This window comes from Ranitomeya variabilis, chromosome 4 (assembly GCF_051348905.1).
Source record: "Ranitomeya variabilis isolate aRanVar5 chromosome 4, aRanVar5.hap1, whole genome shotgun sequence".
NCBI lineage: Eukaryota > Metazoa > Chordata > Amphibia > Anura > Dendrobatidae > Ranitomeya > Ranitomeya variabilis.
The window spans coordinates 748,141,884-748,168,062 of NC_135235.1; the positions used below are offsets into that span (position 1 = coordinate 748,141,884).

At 50.6% G+C, this 26,179-nt stretch overlaps 2 protein-coding genes across 6 annotated transcripts in view; one reads left to right on the forward strand and one right to left on the reverse strand.

Moving 5' to 3' along the window:
- The first annotated feature begins 3,693 nt into the window (after nucleotides 1–3,693).
- Nucleotides 3,694–8,434, forward strand: LOC143766730 (E3 ubiquitin/ISG15 ligase TRIM25-like). 4 transcript variants are annotated; one of them, XM_077254612.1, is made up of 2 exons: nucleotides 3,694–3,809; nucleotides 6,284–8,434. In XM_077254612.1, the coding sequence occupies exon 2, from the start codon at nucleotides 6,303–6,305 to the stop codon at nucleotides 7,845–7,847; it is 1,545 nt and encodes a 514-aa protein (XP_077110727.1). In that variant the 5' UTR covers nucleotides 3,694–3,809; nucleotides 6,284–6,302; the 3' UTR covers nucleotides 7,848–8,434. The 4 variants fall into 4 exon arrangements, with proteins under 4 accessions (XP_077110727.1, XP_077110726.1, XP_077110725.1 ...); XM_077254611.1 differs by having other exon boundaries at nucleotides 3,709–3,871; XM_077254610.1 differs by lacking the exon at nucleotides 3,694–3,809 and adding an exon at nucleotides 3,890–4,004.
- A 1,573-nt stretch (nucleotides 8,435–10,007) lies between these two features.
- DNAH9 (dynein axonemal heavy chain 9) overlaps nucleotides 10,008–26,179 on the reverse strand; it is a 188,418-nt gene continuing 172,246 nt past the window's right edge. For both annotated transcript variants that reach the window (XM_077254615.1, XM_077254614.1), the window contains 8 exons: nucleotides 18,653–18,780; nucleotides 17,451–17,678; nucleotides 17,158–17,349; nucleotides 16,526–16,717; nucleotides 16,264–16,434; nucleotides 15,858–16,040; nucleotides 15,348–15,737; nucleotides 10,008–10,423 (listed from right to left, as the gene is read on the reverse strand). In XM_077254615.1, coding sequence (XP_077110730.1) covers nucleotides 10,196–10,423; nucleotides 15,348–15,737; nucleotides 15,858–16,040; nucleotides 16,264–16,434; nucleotides 16,526–16,717; nucleotides 17,158–17,349; nucleotides 17,451–17,678; nucleotides 18,653–18,780 — 1,712 coding nt within the window. In that variant the 3' untranslated portion in view covers nucleotides 10,008–10,195. The remainder of the gene's footprint in view (nucleotides 10,424–15,347; nucleotides 15,738–15,857; nucleotides 16,041–16,263; nucleotides 16,435–16,525; nucleotides 16,718–17,157; nucleotides 17,350–17,450; nucleotides 17,679–18,652; nucleotides 18,781–26,179) is intronic.

Sequence of the window (26,179 nt, forward strand, 5' to 3'; positions counted from 1 at the left end):
TGCCGCATTATGTACAGATGGGATTATGGGAAATTGGAACTGCATTACTGCGATACACAATCAGTAAGTGCCACATTATGTGTAGATGGGATTATGGGTAATTGACACTGCATTACTGCCATAGACAATGCGTAAGTGCCGCATTATGTACAGATGGGATTATGGGAAATTGGAACTGCATTACTGCAATAGACAATCAGTAAGTACCACATTATGTGTAGATGGGATTATGGGTAATTGACACTGCATTACTGCCATAGACAATGCGTAAGTGCCGCATTATGTACAGATGGGATTATGGGACATTGGAACTGCATTACTGTGATAGACAATCGGTAAGTGTCACATTATGTGCAGATGGGATTATGGGTAATTGACACTGCATTACTGCCATAGACAATGGGTAAGTGCCACATTATGTGCACATGGGATTATGGGTAATTGACACTGCATTACTGTCATAGACAATCGGTAAGTGTCACATTATGTACAGATGGGATTATGGGTAATTGACACTGCATTACTGTCATAGACAATCGGTAAGTGCCGCATTATGTACAGATGGGATTATGGGTAATTGACACTGCATTACTGTCATAGACAACGGGTAAGTGCCGCATTATGTACAGATGGGATTATGGGTAATTGACACTGCATTACAGCCATAGACAATGGGTAAGTGCCACATTATGTGCAGATGGGATTATGGATAATTGTCACTGCATTACTGTCATAGACAATGGGTAAGTGCCACATTATGTACAGATGGGATTATGGGAAATTGTCACTGCAATACATTGCTACAGGAAAATGTACAGTTAGAAGATAACTGGCCAATATGTATGAGCCCAAGTGCCAGCGCCACAGCGTAAGTTATAGGTGGGTCCTGTCCTGATAACACACCTCTCTAGTACTAAAAAACCTACAGTATAATTTATGGGACAGAAGAAACCAGCTAATAAAAACCACCTAGGGCTGATGGGAGGAGTAGCACTAGGAATAAGAGTAGGAGTGAGAGTAGGACTAGAACTAGGAGTAGCACTAGGATTAGGACTAGCAGTAGGAGTGAGAGTAGGAGTAGCACTAGGAGAAGGAGTGAAAGTAGGACTAGGAGTAGGACTAGGAGTAAAAGAATAAGAGGAGTAGCACTAGGCGTAGGAGTGAGAGTAGCACTAGGAATAGGACTAACAGTAGGAGTGAGAGTAGGAGTAGGAATAAGAGTGACAGTAGGACTAAGAGTAGCACCAGGAGTAGGACTAGGAGTGAAAGTAGAACTAGGAGTAGGACTGGGAGAAAGAGTAGAAGCAGGACTAGGATTGCGAGTGAGAGTAGGACTAGGAGTAGCAGTGAGAGTAGGACTACGAGTGAGAGTAGGACTAGGAGTATGACTAGGAGTGAGCTTAGGACTAGGAGTGATAGTGCGAGTGGGACTAGGAGGAGTGAGACTAGGATTAGGACTAGGAGTGAGAGTAGGAGTAGGACTAGGAGTGAGTAGGACTAGGTGTAGGACTGAGTGAGAGTAGGATTAGGAGTAGGACTATGAGTGATGGTAGGAGTAGGACTAGGCGTAGGACTAGGACTGAGTGAGAGTAGGTTTAGGCGTAGGACCATGAGTGAGAGGAGTTGGACTAGGAGCAGGACTAGGAGTGAGTAGGACTAGGAGTAGGAGTGAGTAGGACTAGGACTATGAGTGAGAGGAGTTGGACTAGGAGTAGGACTAGTAGGAGTGAGTAGGACTAGGAGTAGGACTATGAGTGAGAGGAGTTGGACTAGGAGTAGGACTAGTAGTAGGAGTGAGTAGGACTAGGAGTAGGACTATGAGTGAGAGGAGTTGGACTAGGAGTAGGACTAGTAGTAGGAGTGAGTAGGACTAGGAGTAGGACTATGAGTGAGAGGAGTTGGAGTAGGACTAGTAGTAGGAGTGAGTAGGACTAGGAGTAGGACTATGAGTGAGAGGAGTTGGACTAGGAGTAGGACTAGTAGTAGGAGTGAGTAGGACTAGGAGTAGGACTATGAGTGAGAGGAGTTGGACTAGGAGTAGGACTAGTAGTAGGAGTGAGTAGGACTAGGAGTAGGACTATGAGTGAGAGGAGTTGGACTAGGAGTAGGACTATGAGTGAGAGGAGTTGGAGTAGGACTAGTAGTAGGAGTGAGTAGGACTAGGAGTAGGACTATGAGTGAGAGGAGTTGGACTAGGAGTAGGACTAGTAGTAGGAGTGAGTAGGACTAGGAGTAGGACTATGAGTGAGAGGAGTTGGACTAGGAGTAGGACTAGTAGTAGGAGTGAGTAGGACTAGGAGTAGGACTATGAGTGAGAGGAGTTGGACTAGGAGTAGGACTAGTAGTAGGAGTGAGTAGGACTAGGAGTAGGACTATGAGTGAGAGGAGTTGGACTAGGAGTAGGACTAGTAGTAGGAGTGAGTAGGACTAGGAGTAGGACTATGAGTGAGAGGAGTTGGACTAGGAGGACTAGTAGTAGGAGTGAGTAGGACTAGGAGTAGGACTATGAGTGAGAGGAGTTGGACTAGGAGTAGGACTAGTAGTAGGAGTGAGTAGGAGTAGGACTATGAGTGAGAGGAGTTGGACTAGGAGTAGGACTAGGAGTGAGTAGGACTAGGAGTAGGAGTGAGTAGGACTAGGAGTAGGACTATGAGTGAGAGGAGTTGGACTAGGAGTAGGACTAGTAGTAGGAGTGAGTAGGACTAGGAGTAGGACTATGAGTGAGAGGAGTTGGACTAGGAGTAGGACTAGTAGTAGGAGTGAGTAGGACTAGGAGTAGGACTATGAGTGAGAGGAGTTGGACTAGGAGGACTAGTAGTAGGAGTGAGTAGGACTAGGAGTAGGACTATGAGTGAGAGGAGTTGGACTAGGAGTAGGACTAGTAGTAGGAGTGAGTAGGACTAGGAGTAGGACTATGAGTGAGAGGAGTTGGACTAGGAGTAGGACTAGTAGTAGGAGTGAGTAGGACTAGGAGTAGGACTATGAGTGAGAGGAGTTGGAGTAGGACTAGTAGTAGGAGTGAGTAGGACTAGGAGTAGGACTATGAGTGAGAGGAGTTGGACTAGGAGTAGGACTAGTAGTAGGAGTGAGTAGGACTAGGAGTGACTATGAGTGAGAGGAGTTGGACTAGGAGTAGGAGTGAGTAGGACTATGAGTGAGAGTAGGAGATGGACAAGGAGTGGGACCAGGACTAGGCCTAGGAGTGCACATGTCACAGGGGTTTGCTACAGACAGAACCAGTCGCAGACCAGCCCTGCACTCAGGGAACAGCCATGTACAAATAGGCTATATCTGTAGGCTCCTCTATATAAAGCCTACATAGTACTGTATATGGGGGACCTCTGCCTGGTATGTGGAGGCTGTGTAGCTACATGGAGGCCCTGTGCTGATGGGCAGGTACCTGGCTGCCTCTATGTATGAGGGCAGTCAGTCTGGTCCTATATAGGTGAACTCCAGCTCTACTTACTATATACTGAATCTTTGGCCAATTTGTTGCTCCTCAGTGGCAATCACCGCGCAGATTCATGGGAATTGTAGTTTTTGAATCAATTAGCAAAATAACGTCTATGCTTTCTTGAACTACAACTCCCAGGGCCGCACTCGCGCTGCGCGAACGCCCCAGGAGGGCACATCAACCAATCAGCTAATGGTTAGGTGTTGGCGCGCAAGTGTGAGGGCACATAAACCAATCAGGAACGTCGTTGGCGTTGCGAGACAATGTTGGAGACAAACAACCAATCAGAAGTGTGACCTCGTCTTTGGCGCGTTTCTGAGAGGAGCCAGCCAATCAGAAGCGCCGTGTCGCTGTGGTCAGACAGTGTGCTGGGGAGGTAACGCGCAGTCACTCCGCAGGCGGTTTTCTCTCCGTGAGGTAAGTTAGGTGTAATATGAGGAGCCTTCCGTGTATGACGCCGGGGTCTGGTACCGGGGCCGCTCCGCGTATTGTCCAGTGTCAGTGGCCGGTGTGTTGTGGCCTCTGCGGTGAGGAAAAGCCTCGCAATGGAGTGAGCGGGGCATTACAGGTGGGGGAGGGGCAGGAGGGCCGACATAAAGCTTCGGGTCCACTCCACGCATTACTGTATTCGTGACCTACGCCCCGTCCACCTCTGTGGGAGAGGTGACCTCCGCCCCGTCCACCCCTGGGAGAAGCGACCTCCACCCCGTTCACCACCTCTGGAAGAGGCAACCTACACCCCGTCCACCTCTGTGGGAGATCCGACCTCCGTCCCGTCCACCACCTCTGTGGGAGAGGTGACCTCCACCCCTGGGAGAAGCGCCCTCCACCCCGTTCACCACCTCTGGAAGAGGCAACCTCCACCCCGTCCACCTCTGTGGGAGATCCGACCTCCGCCCCGTCCACCACCTCTGGAAGAGGCGACCTCCACCCCGTCCACCTCTGTGGGAGATCCGACCTCCGCCCCCTCTGTGGGAGAAGCGACCTCCACCCCGTCCACCACCTCTGTGGGAGAAGCGACCTCCGCCCCGTCCACCTCTGTGGGAGATCTGACCTCCGCCCTGTCCACCACCTCTGTGGGAGATCTGACCTCCGCCCTGTCCACCACCTCTGTGGAAGAAGCGACCTCCGCCCCGTCCACCACCTCCATGGGAGAGGCGACCTCCGCCCCGTCCACCTCTGTGGGAGAGGTGACCTCCGCCCCCTCTGTGGGAGGAGCGACCTCCACCCCGTCCACCTCTGTGGGAGAAGCGACCTCCACCCTGTCCACCTCTGTGGGAGAAGCGACCTCCGCCCCGTCCACCTCTGTGGGAGAAGCGACCTCCGCCCCGTCCACCTCTGTGGGAGAAGCGACCTCCGCCCCGTCCACCACCTCCGTGGGAGAGGCGACCTCCGCCCCGTCCACCTCTGTGGGAGAGGTGACCTCCGCCCCCTCTGGGAGAAGCGACCTCCACCCCGTCCACCTCTGTGGGAGAGGTGACCTCCGCCCCCTCTGTGGAAGAAGCAATCTCCACCCAGTCCACCTCTGTGGGAGATCCGACCTCTGCCCCGTCCACCACCTCTGTGGAAGAAGCGACCTCCGCCCCGTCCACTTCTGTGGAAGATCTGACCTCCGCCCCATCCACCACCTCTGTGGGAGAAGGGACCTCCGCCCCCTCCACCTCTGTGGGAGATCCGACCTCCGCCCTGTCCACCACCTCTGTGGGAGATCCGACCTCCGCCCCGTCCACCTCTGTGGGAGATCCGACCTCTGCCCCGTCCACCACCTCTGTGGAAGAAGCGACCTCCGCCCCGTCCACTTCTGTGGAAGATCTGACCTCCGCCCCATCCACCACCTCTGTGGGAGAAGGGACCTCCGCCCCCTCCACCTCTGTGGGAGATCCGACCTCCGCCCTGTCCACCACCTCTGTGGGAGATCCGACCTCCGCCCTGTCCACCACCTCTGTGGGAGAAACGACCTCCCATAGAGGTGAATGGAGTAGTGGTCTCGCGTCACTTTTCCCATAGAGGTGAATGAAGCGGAGGTAGTTTCTCCCATAGATGTGGATGGGGCGGAGGTCACTTCTCCCATAGAGGTGAATGGAGTTGAGGTCACTCGCCACTTCTCCCATAGAGGTGAATGAAGCGGAGGTCGCTTCTTCCATAGCGGTGGACGGAGCGGAGGTCACTTCTCCCATAGAGGATGACAGAGCGAAGGTCACGTGTCACTTCTCCCATAGAGGTAGATGGAGCGGAAGTCACACGTTTCTTCTTTTATAGAGGTGGATGGAGCAGAGATCACGCATCACTTCTCCCATACATGTGAATGGAGTAGTGGTCTCACATCGCTTTTTCCATAGAGGTCACATCGCTTTTTCCATAGAGGTGAATGGAGCGGAGGTAGTTTCTCCCATAGAGGTGGATGGAGCAAAGGTCATGCGTCACTTCTATACAGGTGGACGGGGCAGAGGTCATTTCTCCTATAGAGGTGGACGGAGCGCAGAGGTTGCATGTCACTTCTCCCATAGAGTTGAATGGAGCGGAGGTAGTTTCTCCCATAGAGGTGGACGGAGTGCAGGTCATGCGTCGCTTCTCCCCTAGAGGTAAATAGAGCAGAGGTCGCGCGTCATTTCTCCCATAGACGTGGATTGAACGAATTCCTGGAGAAGACCCTGGGGAGGTTTTCCTGCTGTCCCCTTATTCTGGCTGCAGTCTGTTCAGACCTGCAGCTTGGCCCCTGTTCGGTCTCTATCCGGTTGCCGTGAATGATTTGCAGTAGCTTTTACTGTCTGTGTTTTCTGATGCATCTTATATTTATTGGTGTTACATTTTCCTTTTATTTTTTTCTAGATATTTTTCACGTGTGAAGATGTCATCGTTTTCTGAGCTGAAGGATGAGCTGTGCTGCCCCATCTGCCTCTGTCTGTACACGGAGCCGGTGACTCTGAGGTGTGGACACAACTTCTGCAACTTGTGTATTAGCCAAGCCCTGGACAGCCAAGTGTCATCCAGGAACCACTACTGCCCATATTGTAGGAAAAGGTTTTCGATGAGACCCTGTCCTCGTCCGAACATCACCCTGTGTAACGTAGTGCAGCACCTTCAGTCCTTGTCACCGGAGACATCCATAGCGGGCATCTCCTGCACCTATTGTATCACCGTGCCGGTGTCCGCTGTGATGTCCTGCCTCTTGTGTGAGGCCTCGCTGTGTAATGACCACATCGCTGTCCACAACAAGTCTCCTGAACATGTGCTGGTTGCCCCCACATTGTTTCCCCAGACTAGAAAATGCATTATCCATGCTAAAGTCCTGGAATATTTCAGTCTTGAAGATGTAACTTGTGTTTACTGCACGGCGCACAGAAATAATCAGACCCATGAACACGCCGGGCCCAGCGAGAGCATGAACGTGGAAGAAGTCCTGGAGGAGCTGACCTTAAAGAGAGAGATTATCGCAAAGTGCACTGAGAACCATCTGCTCCACAGACAAAAGGTGCAGACCTTAGCAGACAGCTACGCTCGCAATACGAAGGCTTTGTTTGCAAATCTTAAAAGAAATCTCTCTTCCCTGGAGATTCGCATCCTAAAAGACATCCGGAGGCAGAAGGAGCAAGTTTCCTTTTCCGTTGACGACAATATTAAACGACTGGAAGTGAGAAAGAATGAAATATCCAAGCAGATCGCGTGCCTCCAGGAGATCGGCAATTTTCTGATACCAAAGACTGAGATTGCTGGCCAAGATCACATTGAGGCTGAAAGAAGAAACAGAGCAAATATGATCCTAGCAGAGGAGTTTCGTGTGGACGATTTCATCCCGGTCCTCTATTCAGAGACTTTACGGAGAGAATTGCATGATATTATGACCAATGTCAAACCCCTCTACAGAGGGAACAGTGCCGTAGACATCTCACTGGATGCGGTCACAGCCGGGTGCAAAATCATGGTGTCCAAAGACCAGAAAACTGCATCTTATTCCATGAATAGAAGAAAACGAAATCCACAGAATTTTGTAGTTTATCAGGTGCTGAGCTTTCAGAGATTCTTTGGAAGATGTTACTGGGAAGTTGAGACCGGTGATAACAGGTCTTGGAGGATAGGAGTAGTCTATCCCTCTATAGGCATGAAAAAGCCAAAGTGTAGGATTGGAGACGATGCAAAATCCTGGTGCTTGTGTCGTTTTAAGCACCAGTATTCTGTAAGACACGACGGTAGGAAAATCACACTGTCTAAGAAGGTCTCAGCCCTGAGACTAGGAGTTTACCTGAACAGCAAGGCTGGGATACTCTCCTTCTTTGAGCTTGGTGATCCTATCGAGAAGCTCTACACTTTCAACACCACTTTCTCTGGACCTGTCCATGCCGCCTTATATATAGGAGAGCGTGGATGGTTGAAAATTGGATCGCCGACGTGCTAACTCCAGGTTTTTGCAGATCAGTTTTGCGGCAGAATATGTAGATAGAATTGGTGGGACGTCTGTCAATGGACGTCGCTGGGATTTCTGAGCGGAGGACTCCTACGTTCTCGAAAGATATGTTCAGTAATACTGTTGGAAAACCTCAAATAGGGGGGATTCAGTTGGATCGTTCGGACTTGTTTCATGTTGTGAACTATATATAAGAAGACGCCCGTCCTAGAAGACAAATTGCCGTACTATTCTCTGCACTTATGTTTCTGGTTAAAGTTACTATTCAGTTTAAGATGTAGTAAGAAGAAAGGACATTTCTGATGGATGGACATTGCACACGGCTGCTCTTGTGCCTTGCCCAGGATGTATGTTGGCACCACGTTCTCATGACCTGATAGTCCCATTGGTGGCATTCGCATCTATAAGCTGCCTTAGTTGTACAAGTTGGAAGCACCCCTATAGGCCAATAATTAGTACAGAAAGTTGGACTCGTTCAAGATCATTATAGCCATTACTTTTAGGCAATGAAAGTTTAATGCCTAAGAATCCTGAAGTGCTGTACTGGGGATTGTAGTAATAAATGATGTTCGGTATAAGGCTGATGTCTGTCTTGTCATTTTGTTTTGTTCTGAGGGTCACGATCTGACTGCCTGTGTTGAGTTTGGTGGTCTTGAATCGCTTTTGCACTATGCCTTGCCAAGTAGTTCTGATGAGGTGGAAACCAAATGTGGCATCTGTCCTAGGTGCAGACTAACGCCCGGATTAGCTGCGTTTCTCCCGACCTGAAGTCGACTGCCTAATGTATACCAGGTCAGTAGTAAATTGTGTCCTTCAAAGAGGAGCTCAATCATAAGACATCCGGTCTGCCAAACGCAGAGACAAGAAGCACACGGCCATACAGAGACCAGGAATCGTGCTGCAGAAAAGTTTTACATCTTTCACCCTCTCCGTTCGTCCTTTTCTGTCTCGCTTCCTTACAGCCTGTACATAGAGCTCTGCTGCAGAATCAAGTGTTCAGCCATGCTTAATTAATCAGCGGCAAGATCCAAATTTATCTGGATTATTCCTTACAAGACAGATTCTCCACTGTAGCCGCTACCGGGGAAATTAAAGTGTGGAGCAATTAGAGGGAAAACCTGCAGAGAATTCCTCTCCCGATCTTGGGTGAATACACAGAAGCTGCAACCTCATGGCAGCCGAGAAGCGCTAGGAAGGCGAAAAACATGAATATAAGGTGAGGATGTGTAATAAGGAGGGTTACATATCCCCAGCCCCTGGAACGGGACCTGATCGACAGGTGGAAGCTTACTATGACACACAATCAGAAGCGAATTTCATTAATAGGCCACAAACGTGAAAAATAATTCATATCCTTCAGTTGTGGGGGAATAATGTGAGCAGGTAGTATGGGGACAGTAAGGGGGTGGAAAAGTGTGAGGGGACAGTATGGGGATTGAATAGTGTAAGGGGACAATGTGGAGATGGAAAAGTGTGAAGACTGGGGGTGGAAAAATGTGAGGGCAGCATGGGTTGGGACAAGATGGAGAGAAAACGAGGTCACAGTATAGATTCGAGAAGTTTATGGGGAAGAAGGTTTTTTGGAAAAGCATGAGGGGAAATAATGGGGACAGTATGGGAGGAAATGGTGTGAGGGGGTCAGTATGGTGGAAGTGTTAAGGAGATGGGGGAGAAATGTGTGAGGCGACTGGGAGACAGTATGAGTGAAGTTTCAGAGGACACAATATAGTGTGAGGACACCGTATACGGAGGAGAGATTAGTGAAGGGGGGGCGGGTTGCCATGCTGAATTTTTACCCTGGGTGCAGGAACACTCAGATCCTACACAAGGTATGTATGTGTCTGGTATTTTTGAGCAAAATAGTAAATGTGGATCTCTAACAATGTGAACCAAACCTTCAGTTGACCACAAATTTGACTCGGAGAGTGAGGCTAGCACGTCTGGACACTGAGCTCCCGTCTCACTTTTACTTCCGTTTTGTGTTCCGCAAACAAGAACGGAAAAAAGATCACACCTCCACCCTTTGGCCTCGGCTTCTCAGTAAATGGGGGTACATCTAAATCCTGGATAAAGACATAACCCCTGACAGAGCGAGAGGGCTACGTCTGTAGAAGCGATGACCGTCCCCAATGATGGCTCTACCCGAACACTAATGTAAGAGAAGGAAATGCTTTATTGGAAGAGATTTCCAGGACGCCTCCGCTGAGGACACGCCGCTCCTCCCATATATATTACTCTTAATACTGGATTTTTCACAAGGTGCGGGATCCTCTCTGCAACAAAAAATAGGAAAGTGTATGAAGTGTCAGAGTCCACGCGAGAATTCACCAGGCAGGCCTCTAAATCTGCAACAGCAGCGCCACCCCGGCCAGGACCCATTTCGAGGGGTTCTCCTTGGTCTTGAGGTTGAATGTCCACACGTATGTAGGTCCTCTCTGCCGCGTCTTGTACACAGGACAGGCGTAGACGTTGCGGGTGTCCTGTTTATCCACGGGGATCGCCTTGATGAAGATGACCGGCATCGCTGGAGTCAAGTCTTTGAGCCGCGCGTCGGTGATGATGCTGGTCTGCAAGGGAGAGATAACACAAATGGTACACTGTAAGTACCGGGAAGGGTTAAAACGAAGCTGCCTTATGGCAAAATATCGCCATCATCATGTATGGCTGCGTGTGGTACTGCAGCTCAGCACAAAGGCAGAGACACCAAGTGTGACCCTTATAGGACTACTTCAGTCTTTATTAGACATCTTCCTGGTGATGAGATCCCTTTTAAAAGTGCGAGTGAAATGCAGGTAAAGGTTTATCGTTCTTTTTTTTTCCCTCTTTAAAAAGAATTATATCACATGTGATTATAAATCACCATGGAAACAATATCTGGTGAACGCGGCTTTAATATATTCAGCGCCAACACCCATAAGAAGCGGGTCCAGCTCCAAGATAAATGATGCGATAAGGCCGAGATGGATGTGCGGAGACGCAGATTTCGGGCTCTTAAGCACAGCAGATATTGTAATGATAGATGGCGGTGTGCGGACGCCGGCCGCGCGCTTTATTAATGTGCTAACAGCGGACGGATCTTAAATAGTCTGGTTTTATTTCTTCCTGGGAAATCTGTCGGATTGTTATAAATGGTCGAAGCAGCGATTGTCTGGATTTGCCCGCAGAGCGCCCTCCGTCCACGCTCCGCGGCTGGTAAGACGAATGCCGTATTACTGGCTTATGTACAGTAGACACGGCTCATTCCTTCTACCTCTCAGTCGTGGTCATCGCTTCTGCACCCGCTCAATTTAGAGTTCTTAATTTTGCATTTAGGAAGAAAATTAATAACCTCTTGATAGTCTCAAACAATTTCTACCAATTTGCGGCTGTAGTGGGTATGGAAGTAAATCTAGGGACATGGATCCATCAGTGCTCCTGGCTGTCCTGTAAAGATGGATGAAAGCGCGTGATCCTTCGTGTTGTGAGGAAGGGGAAATCGGTACAGGAATAAAGCACTGCTGGTACATGAGAGCTAGAGAAGACGGCAGCACTCGGGATACACACAGAGCTCACATCCAGCCTGCATTACTGAGGAGGGACAGGGAGAAAAGTCTGAAACAATCAGCGGGTCTAGAAATGAATGAAGATTGCAGACTGAAACTTGGCACATTTTCAATTAATATTGTATACAGGGAGCGCCCCCTAGTGGTGACTGCAGACAGGATCTTATGTATCTCTGTAAACAGGGAGCTCCCCCTATTGGTAACTGCAGACAGGATCTTATCATGTATCTCTGTATACAGGGAGCTCCCCCTAGTGGTGTCTCCAGACAGAATGCTATCATGTATCTCTGTATACAGGGAGCTCCCCCTAGTGGTGGCTGCAGACAGGATCTTATCATGTATCTCCGTATACAGGGAGCTCCCCCTAGTGGTGGCTGCAGACAGGATCTTATGTATCTCTGTATACAGGGAGCTCCCCCTCGTGGTGGCTGCAGACAGAATGCTATCATGTATCTGTAAACAGGGAGCTCCCCCTAGTGGTGCCTGCAGACAGAATGCTAGCATGTATCTCTGTATACAGGGAGCTCCCCCTATTGGTAACTGCAGACAGGATCTTATCATGTATCTGTATACAGGGAGCTCCCCCTAGTGGTGGCTGCAGACAGGATATTATCATGTATCCCTGTATACAGGGAGCTCCCCCTATTGGTAACTGCAGACAGGATCTTATCATGTATCTCTGTATACAGGGAGCTCCCCCTAGTGGTGGCTGCAGACAGGATCTTATCATGTATCTCCGTATACAGGGAGCTCCTGCTAGTGGTGGCTGCAGACAGAATGCTATCATGTATCTGTAAGCAGGGAGCTCCCCCTAGTGGTGCCTGCAGACAATCCTATCATGTATCTCTATACAGGGAGCTCCCCCTAGTGGTGACTGCAGACAAGATTTAATCAAGTATCTCTGTATACAGGGAGCTCCCCCTAATGGTAACTGCAGACAGGATCTTATCATGTATCCCTGTATACAGGGAGCTCCTCCTAGTGGTGGCTGCAGACAGGATCTTATGTATCCCTGTATACAGGGAGCTCCCCCTATCGGTAACTGCAGACAGGATCTTATCATGTATCTCTGTATACAGGGAGCTCCCCCTAGTGGTGACTGCAGACAGAATCTTATGTATCTCTGTATACAGGGAGCTCCCCCTAGTGGTGACTGCAGACAGGATCTTATCATGTATCTCTGTATACAGGGAGCTCCCCCTAGTGGTGACTGCAGACAAGATCTTATCATGTATCTCTGTATACAGGGAGCTCCCCCTAGTGGTAACTGCAGACAGGATCTTATCATGTATCCCTGTGTACAGGGAGCTCCTAGTGGTGGCTGCAGACAGAATCTTATGTATCTCTGTATACAGGGAGCTCCCCCTATTGGTAACTGCAGACAGGATCTTATCATGTATCTCTGTATACAGGGAGCTCCCCCTAGTGGTGGCTGCAGACAGGATCTTATCATGTATCTTCGTATACAGGGAGCTCCCCCTAGTGGTGGCTGCAGACAGAATGCTATCATGTATCTGTAAGCAGGGAGCTCCCCCTAGTGGTGCCTGCAGACAGAATCCTATCATGTATCTCTATACAGGGAGCTCCCCCTAGTGGTGACTGCAGACAAGATTTAATCATGTATCTCTGTATACAGGGAGCTCCCCCTAATGGTAACTGCAGACAGGATCTTATCATGTATCTCTGTATACAGGGAGCTCCTCCTAGTGGTGGCTACAGACAGGATCTTATGTATCCCTGTATACAGGGAGCTCCCCCTATTGGTAACTGCAGACAGGATCTTATCATGTATCTCTGTATACAGGGAGCTCCCCCTAGTGGTGACTGCAGACAGGATCTTATCATGTATCTCTGTATACAGGGAGCTCCCCCTAGTGGTGACTGCAGACAGGATCTTATCATGTATGTCTGTATACAGGGAGCTCCCCCTAGTGGTGACTGCAGACAGAATCTTATCATGTATCTCTGTATACAAGGAGCTCCCCCTAGTGGTGACTGCAGACAGGATCTTATCATGTATCCCTGTATACAGGGAGCTCCCCCTAGTGGTGACTGCAGACAGAATTTTATCATGTATCTCTGTATGCAGGAAGCTCCCCCTAGTGGTGACTGCAGACAAGATCTTATCATGTATCTCTGTATACAGGGAGCTCCCTCTAGTGGTAACTGCAGACAGGATCTTATCATGTATCCCTGTATACAGGGACCTCCCCCTAGTGGTGACTGCAGACAGGATCTTATCATGTATCTGTATACAGGGAGCTCCCCCTAGTGGTGACTGCAGACAGGATCTTATCATGTATCTCTGTATACAGGGAGCTCCCCCTAGTGGTGACTGCAGACAGGATCTTATCATGTATCTCTATACAGGGAGCTCCCCCTAGTGGTGACTGCAGACAGGATCTTATCATATCTCTGTATACAGGGAGCTCCCCCTAGTGGTGGCTGCAGACAGGATCTTATGTATCTCTGTGAACAGGGAGCTCCCCCTAGTGGTGGCTGCAGACAGAATGCTACAATGTATCTCTGTAAACAGGGAGCTCCCCCTAGTGGTGGCTGCAGACATTATGCTATCATGTATCTCTGTATACAGGGAGCTCCCCCTAGTGGTGGCTGCAGACAGGATCTTATGTATCTCTGTGAACAGGGAGCTCCCCCTAGTGGTGGCTGCAGACAGGATCTTATCATGTATCTCTGTATACAGGGAGCTCCCCCTAGTGGTGGCTGCACACAGGATCTTATGTATCTCTGTATACAGGGAGCTCCCCCTAGTGTTGGCTGCAGACAGGATCTTCTCATGTATCTCTATATAGGGAGCTCCCCCTAGTGGTGGCTGCAGACAGAATCTTATCATGTAACTGTATACAGGGAGCTCCCCCTAGTGGTGGCTGTACACAGGATCTTATGTATCTCTGTATACAGGGAGCTCCCCCTAGTGGTGGCTGCAGACAGGATCTTCTCGTGTATCTCTGTATATAGGGAGCTCCCCCTAGTGGTAACTGCAGACAGGATCTTATCATGTATCTCTGTATACAGGGAGCTCCCCCTAGTGGTTATTTACTGTAGTTGGTAAGCAGATAATCACTGGTAACCAGCTTGTCCCAGTAAAGCAAGCCTTTTCAGCAGTCAGCCTATCCATTTCCCATATTCTCTTCATTACTACGCAGATTTTTCCAGAACGTAATGCATCTGGAGAACGTCTTCACCTTCCATTGATCCGTCCGCTGTTGTTGTGCAGGGATCACTCGCTGATAATTAAGCTCAGATTTACATTTTCTCTGGGATCCAAGCTACTTTTTTAATCCATAAAAATCAAAGCTGGATTACATCTTGTTTCTTTTCGCGATTCATCTTCTTCTCGACTGACATCGGGGCCTTGGTCTTGTACGGAGGAGAAGTCGACGCTTCCATTGTCTTTGTGCTGAATCTCTGTCGACCTTGTAGACTGTCTTCTGGTAATTGGTGCTCGGGCTCCACGCTCTCGCACACGTTCAAACACCGGCTACTCCATAGAAAAAGCCGATGGAGGGCGGCAACGCTAATCGGACAGATAATGTGCCAGACGACCCACTTTGATCAGTCTTTCAAAATTGTAATGAAGTTTCTTGAAGATCATTGGCGACGGCAGAAGAAAGGAGAAGACGGGAGGGCACAGCTGCTGCTTCTCCATCTCCCGTCTCTGATGTCAGACCAACGATTCCCCAAAAGACTTTTAAAGTTGTTTTGAGGTCGTCGCTTTTAGAGAACTGTATCTGAAATCACCCTTAGGCCTCCTGCTGGTGCAGAGCTCGTACGGTGCCTCGCTGATGGTGTCATACTGTGGTGTCCTCTTCTGCCTCCATACAGCTCAGTATTAAGGAGGCCCTCTATATTAGACGAGACACTATATACCACCCTATTCAAGGTAATTGATGGTTTTTGGATGACACATAAAGGCACAAAGCATTACCTGTGTGTCCCAGCGTGCTCCCTCCATGAACAGTCCGTGGACGTACGCCCCCTCTCGCGGAGGACTGCTGAAGTCCTCTCTGTTCTTCTTGGTCACATCGCACTGCAGCGTCATCTTATCGAGCGGCCATTCATTCTTCCTGGCCATAGACTGCATGATGGCCGTAAGGAAGGACTGAGGGTTAAAGAACCCGGCCAACCAGACGGCAGAGGGCAGTGCAAAGTCTCCTGTCCAGGTCTCTAACTCCTTTATACGGCTGAGGAGGTCGACGAACCAGCCTGCTAGGCCGGCCATGGACGGGTATGCTCTCTTGGTCCACGAATCGGGCACCATGTCCAGGAAGATGGCGTTCTGTAAATTCTCCATGTCGCTGGTCATGGTGAGCTCACCCTGGAGGACAAATAGGAGAACGAGAGTGACGGGCAGGTTTACTAAAACCCTCAACGTAACAATTTGCTGTAAACTTTCGGTTGTATTTTGGCGGAGAGTGCGGCATCGCCAGCCTTTTACCTTCAGCCCTAAGTTGAGCTCCTTCAGGGAGCGTTTGATCTCTCTGGTCAGCATGTTCATCCTCTCGCACTCCTGGAATGCGACCACTATGTACGGAGTCCTCTCCTCTGCCTTCGCCATCAGTTCTATGATATTAAACTCCTCTGGGAGCTTCTCCAGGATCTCGTCCAGCGTGGCCTTCACCTGCAGGGGAAGTGCACACAAGGGGACTGGTACAGCTCGATCACCCCATTACTACCCACATTAGGAAGCATTAGCTGCGGAGTGAGTAGTTATCCAAACTAACTAACCTCCTGGCTATAATCAAGAGAATATTCTCCTTTATAAAAATGCCCTGAGATTTCTTCTGGGCCTCAGAATCTGCTGACGGGTGTTCTTCGTCTGGTCCTATATGCAATATCCTTACCTTCTCCTCCCGGGTGACACCGCCACCCTCGCCCATACTGCTGTCCCGGGGCTGCATCTCCAGGACGGTGCGGAACAACTTCTCCGATGTCTGAGTCAGGAAGCCGATCTCTGCGTTGGGGTGCAGGCCGTACAGGTACGGAGACTCGGCCGGGAGGACATCATCGATATACTGGGAGGAGAAGCAGAGCGCTGTAACGGTAAAGACTGAGGACATCGTGTAGATGTTCCTCCCACCACCCTCCGACACGTCTCTATAATACCTTGTGGTAACCATTGTAATCCATGTTTCCGGGCAGTGGGAACCCCGGAGCCAGAAACAGCTCGCCTTCCATCATTTCTGGCTTTATGAACTCCTCCAGATAAGTCCTGCACAGCCGCCGGTCCCAGTCATCCGTGATGTGACCTCCGTACATGATCTCGCCAAATAGATAACGCAGGTCGTCATAGGGGACCTGAAACACAAAGTAAATGGGGCGTAAAGGACGCTGGACAAATGACGGGGAGATGTGAGTGGCAAGGGCTGCGACTCGTGTCATTTGACAGCAGAGGCGGCTCAAATAAAAAGTCAGTCGCTCACACTGCTGCCAGCGAGATAGACCCCTGAACACACTCATGGACCTCATCTTCTGCCATTACTAAGGTGGAATTCCCTTTTTAATGGCGCGGTGATGCAGGAGAGGGGATTGCTTTTTCTACTCGTTCACATATTAGGGGTCTTAAATGAGACATCATTCTACCGCCAATAAGGCCAGGAGTCCGGCCCGTCCTCCGTGCACCTGCCTCGCTGTCATTTCACATTTAGCAATCAGATTTTATGTTACCGAAGGCCTGAAAGTATGAACTTAGAGGACATTTCCAGGGGCTTTTCCGCATGTGGAGCTCCTGTTCTTACCTTGGCATTGGCTTCCAGATAGTTATACAGCACGTTGACTGAAATTGTGAGGTCTCCGGTGTTAAAGGGATAGGAGCGATTCCAACCCTGGGGTCCGAACTTCCTTCTCTCGGCCACCACTGCGTGGAAGTAGCACAGAGCGAACAGGATGCTCTTGAACTCTGTTTCACGTGCGCACATCTCCAGAGTGTCCTGTATGTGAGAGCATATAAGAACATAGGATTTCACCGTCTTACCATTGAACAGATTGGGGTCCTCTCTGACAGGTGGACCCTCCCAGGTTATGACGTCACCTGGTTGAAGTTATCCAGAGCCTTGTGCAGGTTGGCGTGCATGCCGGTCGGAGGCTCGTTGGTGATTTTGATGGAGTTTTCGAGGATGCCCTGAGGAATGATGTGACCCTCGGGCGACCCGGCAGGCTCGGCGCTGATGAACACACGGAAATTGGGGTGGCTTCCTTCGCTGTGATGTTCCAGCTTCTTCTCCAGCGTGCTCAGCCACTTGGCCACCAGATGAATGTTCTGCCATAAATAATGCACAGGTCAGCCTGATGAAGGCACAGGACCGGGCTGCCGACAGGTCTCAGATATTGTCCTAGACTGAGACCGGTGCGGCCATGTCCTTAACTCAAGTGGCTCAACTTTTTTTTTGGGACAAATTTTATTACTGATTGACGCCTCCAGAAGTCAGAGCGCAATCTGCGTGGATTTCAGAAATGTTCCCAATCACAGAGGTGTGTAATGAGAACGCTTTCATTACCCCGACCCTCCAGCGGTGTGGACGGCGCGGCGTACCATCAGAGAAAACCTCCGCTCCTCAATTTACAACCTGATTGTAGCTCGGTGAAGCAACAGCGAATGAAGATGCAGCGACTCCAGGAATAATTTACCCGGCTACTGATGCGACTCGTGTGGCATTTTAGCTAACGGAGGCCGATGGCTCGTCAGACGGGAAATGTAGGTATGGAGAGCCCAGAACAGCTGGAGAAGTTATGGGGTCAGGGAGCAAGACTTAGCTCCAAGCTGGTGCACAAACATCGGTTCTAGTGGGATGTGTGCACAGATATGACAGCACCTCACATAGTAAGTGTCACCCCCCAGGACCACTCAGACTCCAGTGGGCTCCCCAGGGTGCTGCATGGAGTACAATGTGGCTGCAGGCAATCTACATTATTCAGGGTAGGAGCAGGCGGTCAGAGAGCGACAGGCGCAGATCTCGTCCTTGTAATCCACATACTTGAGGCTTAATGTAACATCTGGGCCTGGAGAGCAGCTGAGACGTAGAGATGACACTTGGCCGAACATCACAGGACCCTCAGAATAATTGCGGCCGAGTCTCCGGCTGCTACAAGCTTTGTGTATGTTTTTTTTAGAGCGGCCACAGATGTCGTTAGAATTAGGCTACGGCAGGAAGGTCAGAAAGTCGTCACTGATGAGAGAAATCCCCCTCATTGCCCTGATACAGCTAAGAAATAAACTGGACGGAGCTTCCAAACCTGCAGGATGACCCAGTGTCCTTCCCGGCCCGCCAGATCCAGCGCTTGTTCAGCCACAACCTCCTGTCCCTGCCCCAGAGACACGTTATGTAGGTTACGATTGTCAAACGTGTAACCAAGCTTCCTCCCTATGAAGATAAAAGACGCATAATAGAAAGATGTGAGCCATGAATGACAGTATCATTATATATCCTGCATTATACTCCAGAGCTGTACTCACTATTCTGCTGGTGCAGTCACTGTGTACATACATTACATTACTGATCCTGAGTTACATCCTGTAGATCTTTTATTATAAAAATGAAAAACATAACAATAATAATAACAGAAACAAAACAGAAATATCAGCCAGAAAAAAATAATCAGTATACTGAACACTGGTCCAGCCGCTCATTCTCTCCTCTCACACATATTATACAGTACATACAGAACAATAACTACTTTGACCTTCTGGTCCGGTCACCAAACAATAATAACAAATAAAATAAACAATGGCAAACAAAAACTATATACATAAACTTTTTTCTCTTTTTTTTTTTTTTTTGAATTATTATTATTATTTTTTTTTTTTTTTTAGTTTTAAATAATATAGCCACAAATTTAAACAAATATATACAAAACTAAGCTATCCTCCATTCCCAACCCCCCGCACTGACCTGAGAGCTGGTCCTGCGTCTCATGCCTCAGTCCATGTCCAACGTCCATAGGCCAGATCAGGCAGTGCCAGTTTTCCCCCAAACAACCCAGTGTCCCATAGTCCCACAAGATAAACCCACCTCCCCCCCTTTCCCACCACCCAACCTAACACCTACACCCAAATCTATATCCCCATATACAATATATACAATATATACAGCAGCACACACCACAATAATCACAACTCACGAAGCCCAAGTTCGGCGCCTGCAGCCCTACATCACTGTATAATGATCAAACAAAACAAAAATCTACAGTGTCAGCAGCAGCCCACCACCAGGAAAGGAGATGACCAGACTAGGGCACACTAAAAGAAAAGCCCCTCCAGAGGAGAGCGGCCCTCCGTGCGCCCAGTCTCTCATACCCCAGAGAGCGCACCTTCACCAGGTCACCGAGTATGGTCCTAAACACATCATCCACGGGGAGGATTTTTCGTTGCGTCGATACTAAGCACCGTGCATTCCACGTGTGATACCTAACCACTGCGCTAACTAGAAATAAGGTGCAACGGTCCCGACCACCAAGGTCTCCGAATGCTCCATAGGCCCATTCCGCATAGGAGAGACCGGCCAGCCGAGACCAGCCAATGAAGGCGCCCACCCTGTTGTACACCTCTGTGTTGAAGGGACAATGAAGCAGGAAGTGGTCCATGCTTTCCAGCAAGGTACCACAATGCTCCCGAGGACAATTCCTGTCCTCAGAGCTCCTACACTTCAGATTGTCCCTCACACACAGTTTCCCATGGAAGCAGCGCCAAGCCAAGTCCCAAAACTTCGAGGGGATCCGGATAGAATTCAAAAGATGTAAACCCACCCCAAGATCCCGACTTGGGCAGTCCCTGAGCGCCAGAGGCCTCTGGAAATGGGTCAACAGAACCCTATTGTCAAGGAGTTTCTTGGCAGAGTCCTGATCTCCCACATTCCCAGACCCCACCGACGAATTACGTTCAGAACCAAGGTAGCGTAAGCCGGAAGATGTCCATGCGGTGTGCGAAGATCCTTCACTTGCCCTCCTGTCTCCCATTCCCGGAAGAAAGGCTGAAACCATCCCCTACAGGAGAATACCCACGGAGGAGCCCTCTCTTTCCAGAGGTTTGCAATATTGATCTTAATGAAGGTATCCACAAGGAATACCACAGGGTTGACCATACCCAACCCTCCTAGTCTCCTCGTACGGTAAGTAACCTCCCTCTTGACCAGGTTCAGTCTATTCCCCCATAACAGTTGGAAGAACAAACTGTAGACCCGAGTCCAGAGAGATTCCGGCAAGATGCACACACTGCCCAGATAAATCAGTAAAGGGAGCAGGTAAGTTTTGATCAGGTTTACCCTTTCCCTTAGGGTCAAAGACCAACCCTTCCATTGGTTCACCTTCTGAGTGGCGATCTCTAGCCTGCTGTCCCAATTTTGTTTGGGGTAATCCCCCTGGCCAAATTCGATGCCAAGGATTTTTGCAGAGATTTTGGGTCCTGGAAGGGTGTCCGGGAGATCAAAACCAGGATCTCCTCCTCCCAGCCAGAGACTCTCACACTTATCCCGGTTGATCTTGGACCCGGATGCCTCCGAGTAGCGATCTACCTCTGACATCAGCCACCCTGCCTCCTCGTGAGAGGAAACAAACACGGTGACATCATCGGCATATGCCACCACCCTCAGAGTGGCCTCCGGTGCTGCCTGGTCCATCCCGATCCCGGCCAACGGTCCACGCTCCACCCTCCTAACAAGAGGGTCAATCGCAAACACGTACAGCAGCGGGCTCAAGGGACAACCCTGGCGAACACCGGACCCAACCTCAAAAGAGCTGCCAATCTAACCATTCACAAGCGGGAAACTCTCTGCCCCACTGTACAAGGTCTTAAGCCAATCAACAAACCCCCCCGGCAGGCCATATCTCAGAAGGACGGACCAGAGGTACTCGTGATTAACCCGATCAAACGCTTTTGCCTGGTCCAGTGACAGCATGTACCCCTTCCAGTGACCAGCCCTACCCTGTTCCACTGCCTCCCGGACACAGAGCACAGCACTAAATGTGCTGCGGCCTGGAACAGAGCAATGCTGGGCCTCCGAAAGGAGTCGGGGTGCAAATTTCACCAGCCGATTAAACAGCACCTTTGCCAGAACCTTCCTGTCTGCATTGAGAAGCGCTATGGGACGCCAATTCTCAATGCAAGATGGGTCCTTACCCTTTGACAAGATGATCAGAGCAGACCTCCTCATTGACTTCGGCAGAGTGCCCGAGGAAAGACACTCATTGAATACCTCAGTCAAGAGGGGAACCAAAACGTCCTTAAAGGTCTTATAGAATTCAGATGTTAAGCCATCTGGACCAGGCGATTTTTTTGGGGCAAGCCCTTCAATCGCCAACTGAACTTCCTCTTCCCTGATCATTTCTGTCAAACTGTCAAGAGAGGGGTCAACCCCTGGTTCGGGGACGGCTTCAGCCAGGAAAGCCGACATCTCATCCCAATCAAGATCCCTCTTCCCCAAGAGGTGCGAGTAGAAGGATCTGACAACCTCCAGGATCCCTGATCTGGATCGCCTCAGGGACCCCGTAGTGTCGACCAGTCCTGTAACTACTTTACTATTCACTGACATCTTGCAGTTTCTGTAAGGGTCGGGCGAGCGGTACTTCCCGTAATCCCTCTCAAAAACCAAAGATGCGTGTCTATCGTACTGACACCTCATAAGCAAAGATTTCACTCTGGAGATCTCCTCGCGGCTACTTCCAGTTGAGACAAGATGTTCGAGTTTCCTCCTCAGACCCTGATACAGGCGGTACCTGCTCAGATTCCTGAGGCTCGAGAGCTGGCGGAAGAATCTCGCCACCCTTTCCTTGAACATCTCCCACCACTCTGACTTACTACTACAAAGATCCAGTAAGGGTACCTGGCTCTGAAGAAAATCCTCAAAGGACTGTCTTATCTCCGCTTCTTCCAAGAGAGAGGAATTGAGCCTCCAAAAGCCTCTTCCCATCCGGAGGGTCTCTGTAACATTCAGAGAAAACAAAATTAAACAGTGGTCGGCAGTGGCGTAACTACAAAGTTATGGGCCCCGGTGCGAACTTCCAAATGGGGCCCCCCCCCCTACCTCCGTGACGCCCCCCCACCCCCTTCCCCTAGATACGCCTCGGACTGTTGCAGGAATCTCCTGCACTGCAACATGGTGTTGGGTGCCAGCACAGCCCGCACAGTGGTATATCCAGCACAGCCCGCACAGTGGTATATCCAGCACAGCCCGCACAGTGGAATATCCAGCACAGCCCGCACAGTGGTATATCCAGCACAGCCCGCACAGTGGTATATCCAGCACAGCCCGCACAGTGGTATATACAGCACAGCCCGCACAGTGGTATGTACAGCACAGCCCGCACAGTGGTATGTACAGCACAGCCCGCACAGTGGTATATACAGCACAGCCCGCACAGGGGTAAATACAGCACAGCCCGCACAGGGGTATATACAGCACAGCCCGCACAGGGGTATATACAGCACAGCCCGCACAGGGGTATATACAGCACAGCCCGCACAGGGGTATATACAGCACAGCCCGCACAGGGGTATATACAGCACAGCCCGCACAGGGGTATATCCAACACAGCCCACACAGGGGTATATACAGCACAGCCCGCACAGGGGTATATACAGCACAGCCCGCACAGGGGTATATACAGCACAGCCCGCACAGGGATATATACAGCACAGCCCGCACAGGGGTATATAGAGCACAGCCCGCACAGTGGTATATACAGCACAGCCCGCACAGTGGTATATACAGCACAGCCCGCACAGTGGTATATACAGCACAGCCCGCACAGTGGTATATCCAGCACAGCCCGCACAGGGGTATATACAGCACAGCCCGCACAGGGGTATATAGAGCACAGCCCACACAGGGGTATATACAGCACAGCCCGCACAGGGGTATATAGAGCACAGCCCGCACAGGGGTATATACAGCAGAGCCCACACAGGGGTATATACAGCAGAGCCCGCACAGGGGTATATGCAGCACAGCCAGCACAGGGGTATATAGAGCACAGCCAGCACAGGGGTATATAGAGCACAGCCAGCACAGGGGTATATAGAGCACAGCCCGCATCTCATCTCCCCCCCCCCCCGATAATGGCCCCACAGTCCGGTGAAAAAGAAAAAAAAAAACTCTCCTCACCTTTCCTTTTGCCCGCGCTGCTCCTGGTGGCTGCAGTCTGCCCAGGACACTGCAGGTGCGCGATGATATGACATCATCGCGCACCCGCAGTGTACTGTCAGAGGCAGAGCGGGGAATGATGGGAGAGGGAGCGTCAGGTGACGCTCTCCTCCATCATTGCATTGAACTATACCGGTGTCATAGACGCCGGTATAGTTAAATGCGGCGGCGGCGGCGGCGGCGGCGGGGGGGCGGGGGGGCGGAACAGTGCAGCGGCCCACTACTGGCATCGGCTCTTCTGGCATTTGCCAGAAGTGCCCGATGTCCAGCCCGGCCCTGCCCTGACCTGCCGGCCCGGGGCCCCTGACCTGCGGGGCCCGGTCGCAATGGCGACCGCTGCGACCGCGGTCGTTACGCCCCTGGTGGTCGGAGAACTCCACCTCAACAACAGACACTGCTGAAGAGACAGCTTCCTCCTTTAAATAAAACCTATCTATTCTGGACCTACAGTTACCTCTATGATAGGTGAACCCCTCGTGGCCTGGGGTGTGCCGAATGTGGACATCCACCAGGCGAGCCTCACTAGCTATACTATTAAGGGCGACGCTATCATAAGTCAGCTTGTCTCTGGAACCTCCTCTATCTCGGGGCCTCGTGACAGCATTGAAGTCCCCTCCAAAGACAACCTGCCGACTTGTAAAAAGGTAGGGCTTGATCCTCATAAAGAGACACTTCCGGTCCCACTTAGATTGGGGACCATAGATGTTGATGAGCCGGAGCTTTTGTCCCTTCATGAGGACATCTAAGATCAGGCACCTCCCCATTTCTAGCTCAATAACCCGTCGGCATTCCACCGGTGCGGTAAAAAGGACCGCCACTCCGCTATACGGCTCGGCCGCAAGAGACCAATAGGAGGGCCCGAGTCTCCACTCCCTCTTAGCTTTAAACACATCTGCCATGTTTGGCAGCCTGGTCTCTTGCAAAAAGAAAATGTCAGCTTCAACCCGGCTGAGAAAATCAAAGGCCGCAAATCTAGCTGTATTTGACTTTATGCTGGCGACATTAATGGACGCCAGCGTCAACGGAGTGGGTTCCGCCATCATTGGTGATTGAGTTAGATGGCTTTCTTTTTCCCACTACCCTTATCCTCTGCCTCAGAGGAGGAATCCTTCCCCCTCTTTAATGACAATGAGGTATCCATTCCCATGTGTTTTTTATTTTTATCGTCCTCGTCTCCGGACTCCGGGCCAGTCCCTCCCTCCAAGGATCTTACATTCCCCGAAGAAGGAGACTCGGCGTCCCCTGTGAGCCCCGCCGAAGCCAGAACCTCACCCTCAGCTTCCTCCTCAGAGGAAGAGATGTTTTCAAGGGCTTGGAACCGGTTAGAAAGACCAACCAGAGGGGAGTCGGTTTTTCCTTCCTTAGGTACCTTGGTCAGAGCCGGAGAAGATTTTTTATCTCCCTTCTTTCTCTTCTTTTTGGTGCCGAGCTTACGCTTGTTCTCTAGCCACTGCCTATTATCCTCATCCATACTTTCATAATGGGAGGACTCTGAGGCACTGGCACTTTCCTCCCTGTGGATCCTCCTGACCTCCTCATCCAACTCATCATCCCTCGGGGCCTCAGCAGCAAGACTGGCATCCAGGACAGGAGCCGCCCCAGTAGCCCGAGGCTCGCCCAGCTCCCTATCCTGTCTGCGCTTGTCTAGACGCCTTAGCTGGGCAGGCGTCTTTTTATTGCTTTTCTTCCTTGGCCCCTCAGCTCCCTCACCCCTGCTAGTCCCTTCCCCAGCAGAATCAGCCTCACGGCTTTCTCCCACCGGGGTCACGACTGCGTTAGCGAAGGAGCGAGGACAACAGCTGAATGGGTGACCTAACTCACCACACAGGTGGCACCTAATCTCCACACAAGATGCAGCAAGATGGCCTATATCCCCACACAATGCACACTTCTGCACAGTGCAGTTTGCGCTGAAGTGTGTGGGGTCGCCACACTTGTGACAGAGCTTCGGTTGCCCCTGGTAGAAGACCAGGATACGATCCCTACCCAGGAAGGCAGATGATGGTATGTGGGCAACCGTACCACCTGAACGCTTAAGTTTTACCATAAACGTCCAGGCACCTGACCAGATACCAAACTCGTCACGGTTTTTCTTTGGCATTTCTACCACCTCTCCATACCGGCCAAGCCACGTCATGATGTCATAACAAGAAAGCGACTCGTTACAAGTCATCACGGTCACTTTCTTGACTTGGTTTTGGCGAGACACAACCTGAACGGCAAAGTCTCGCCAGCCAGGCTCATTTTTTGCCAACTCATAGTTCGACCAGAAGAGCTCAAGCCCCTCCGGCCGGACAAAGCTGACATCAAACTCAGGTGTGGAATAGGGATGTATCAAGGCGTAGATGTCAATCGCCTTGAAGCCCATCCTCAGCAGGAGCTCCACAACCTTCGACCTTGGAGGACACGCATCACTGCCCCTCCACCGAAGACGGACCACATTCCTACGCACACTACCCGGCCCGGCTGTTGGGAGGGACCACACTGTATCCCCCCTCTTTGCTCTCGGAAGGCCCCGAGGCCATGCCTCTCTATCCAGAAAGATAGATCAACCTCTCGACCCTCTACCATTAGTGATCTCTCTCCCTTCTTTAGAGCCTCCAGGAGACGCCGTTGCAACATGCCG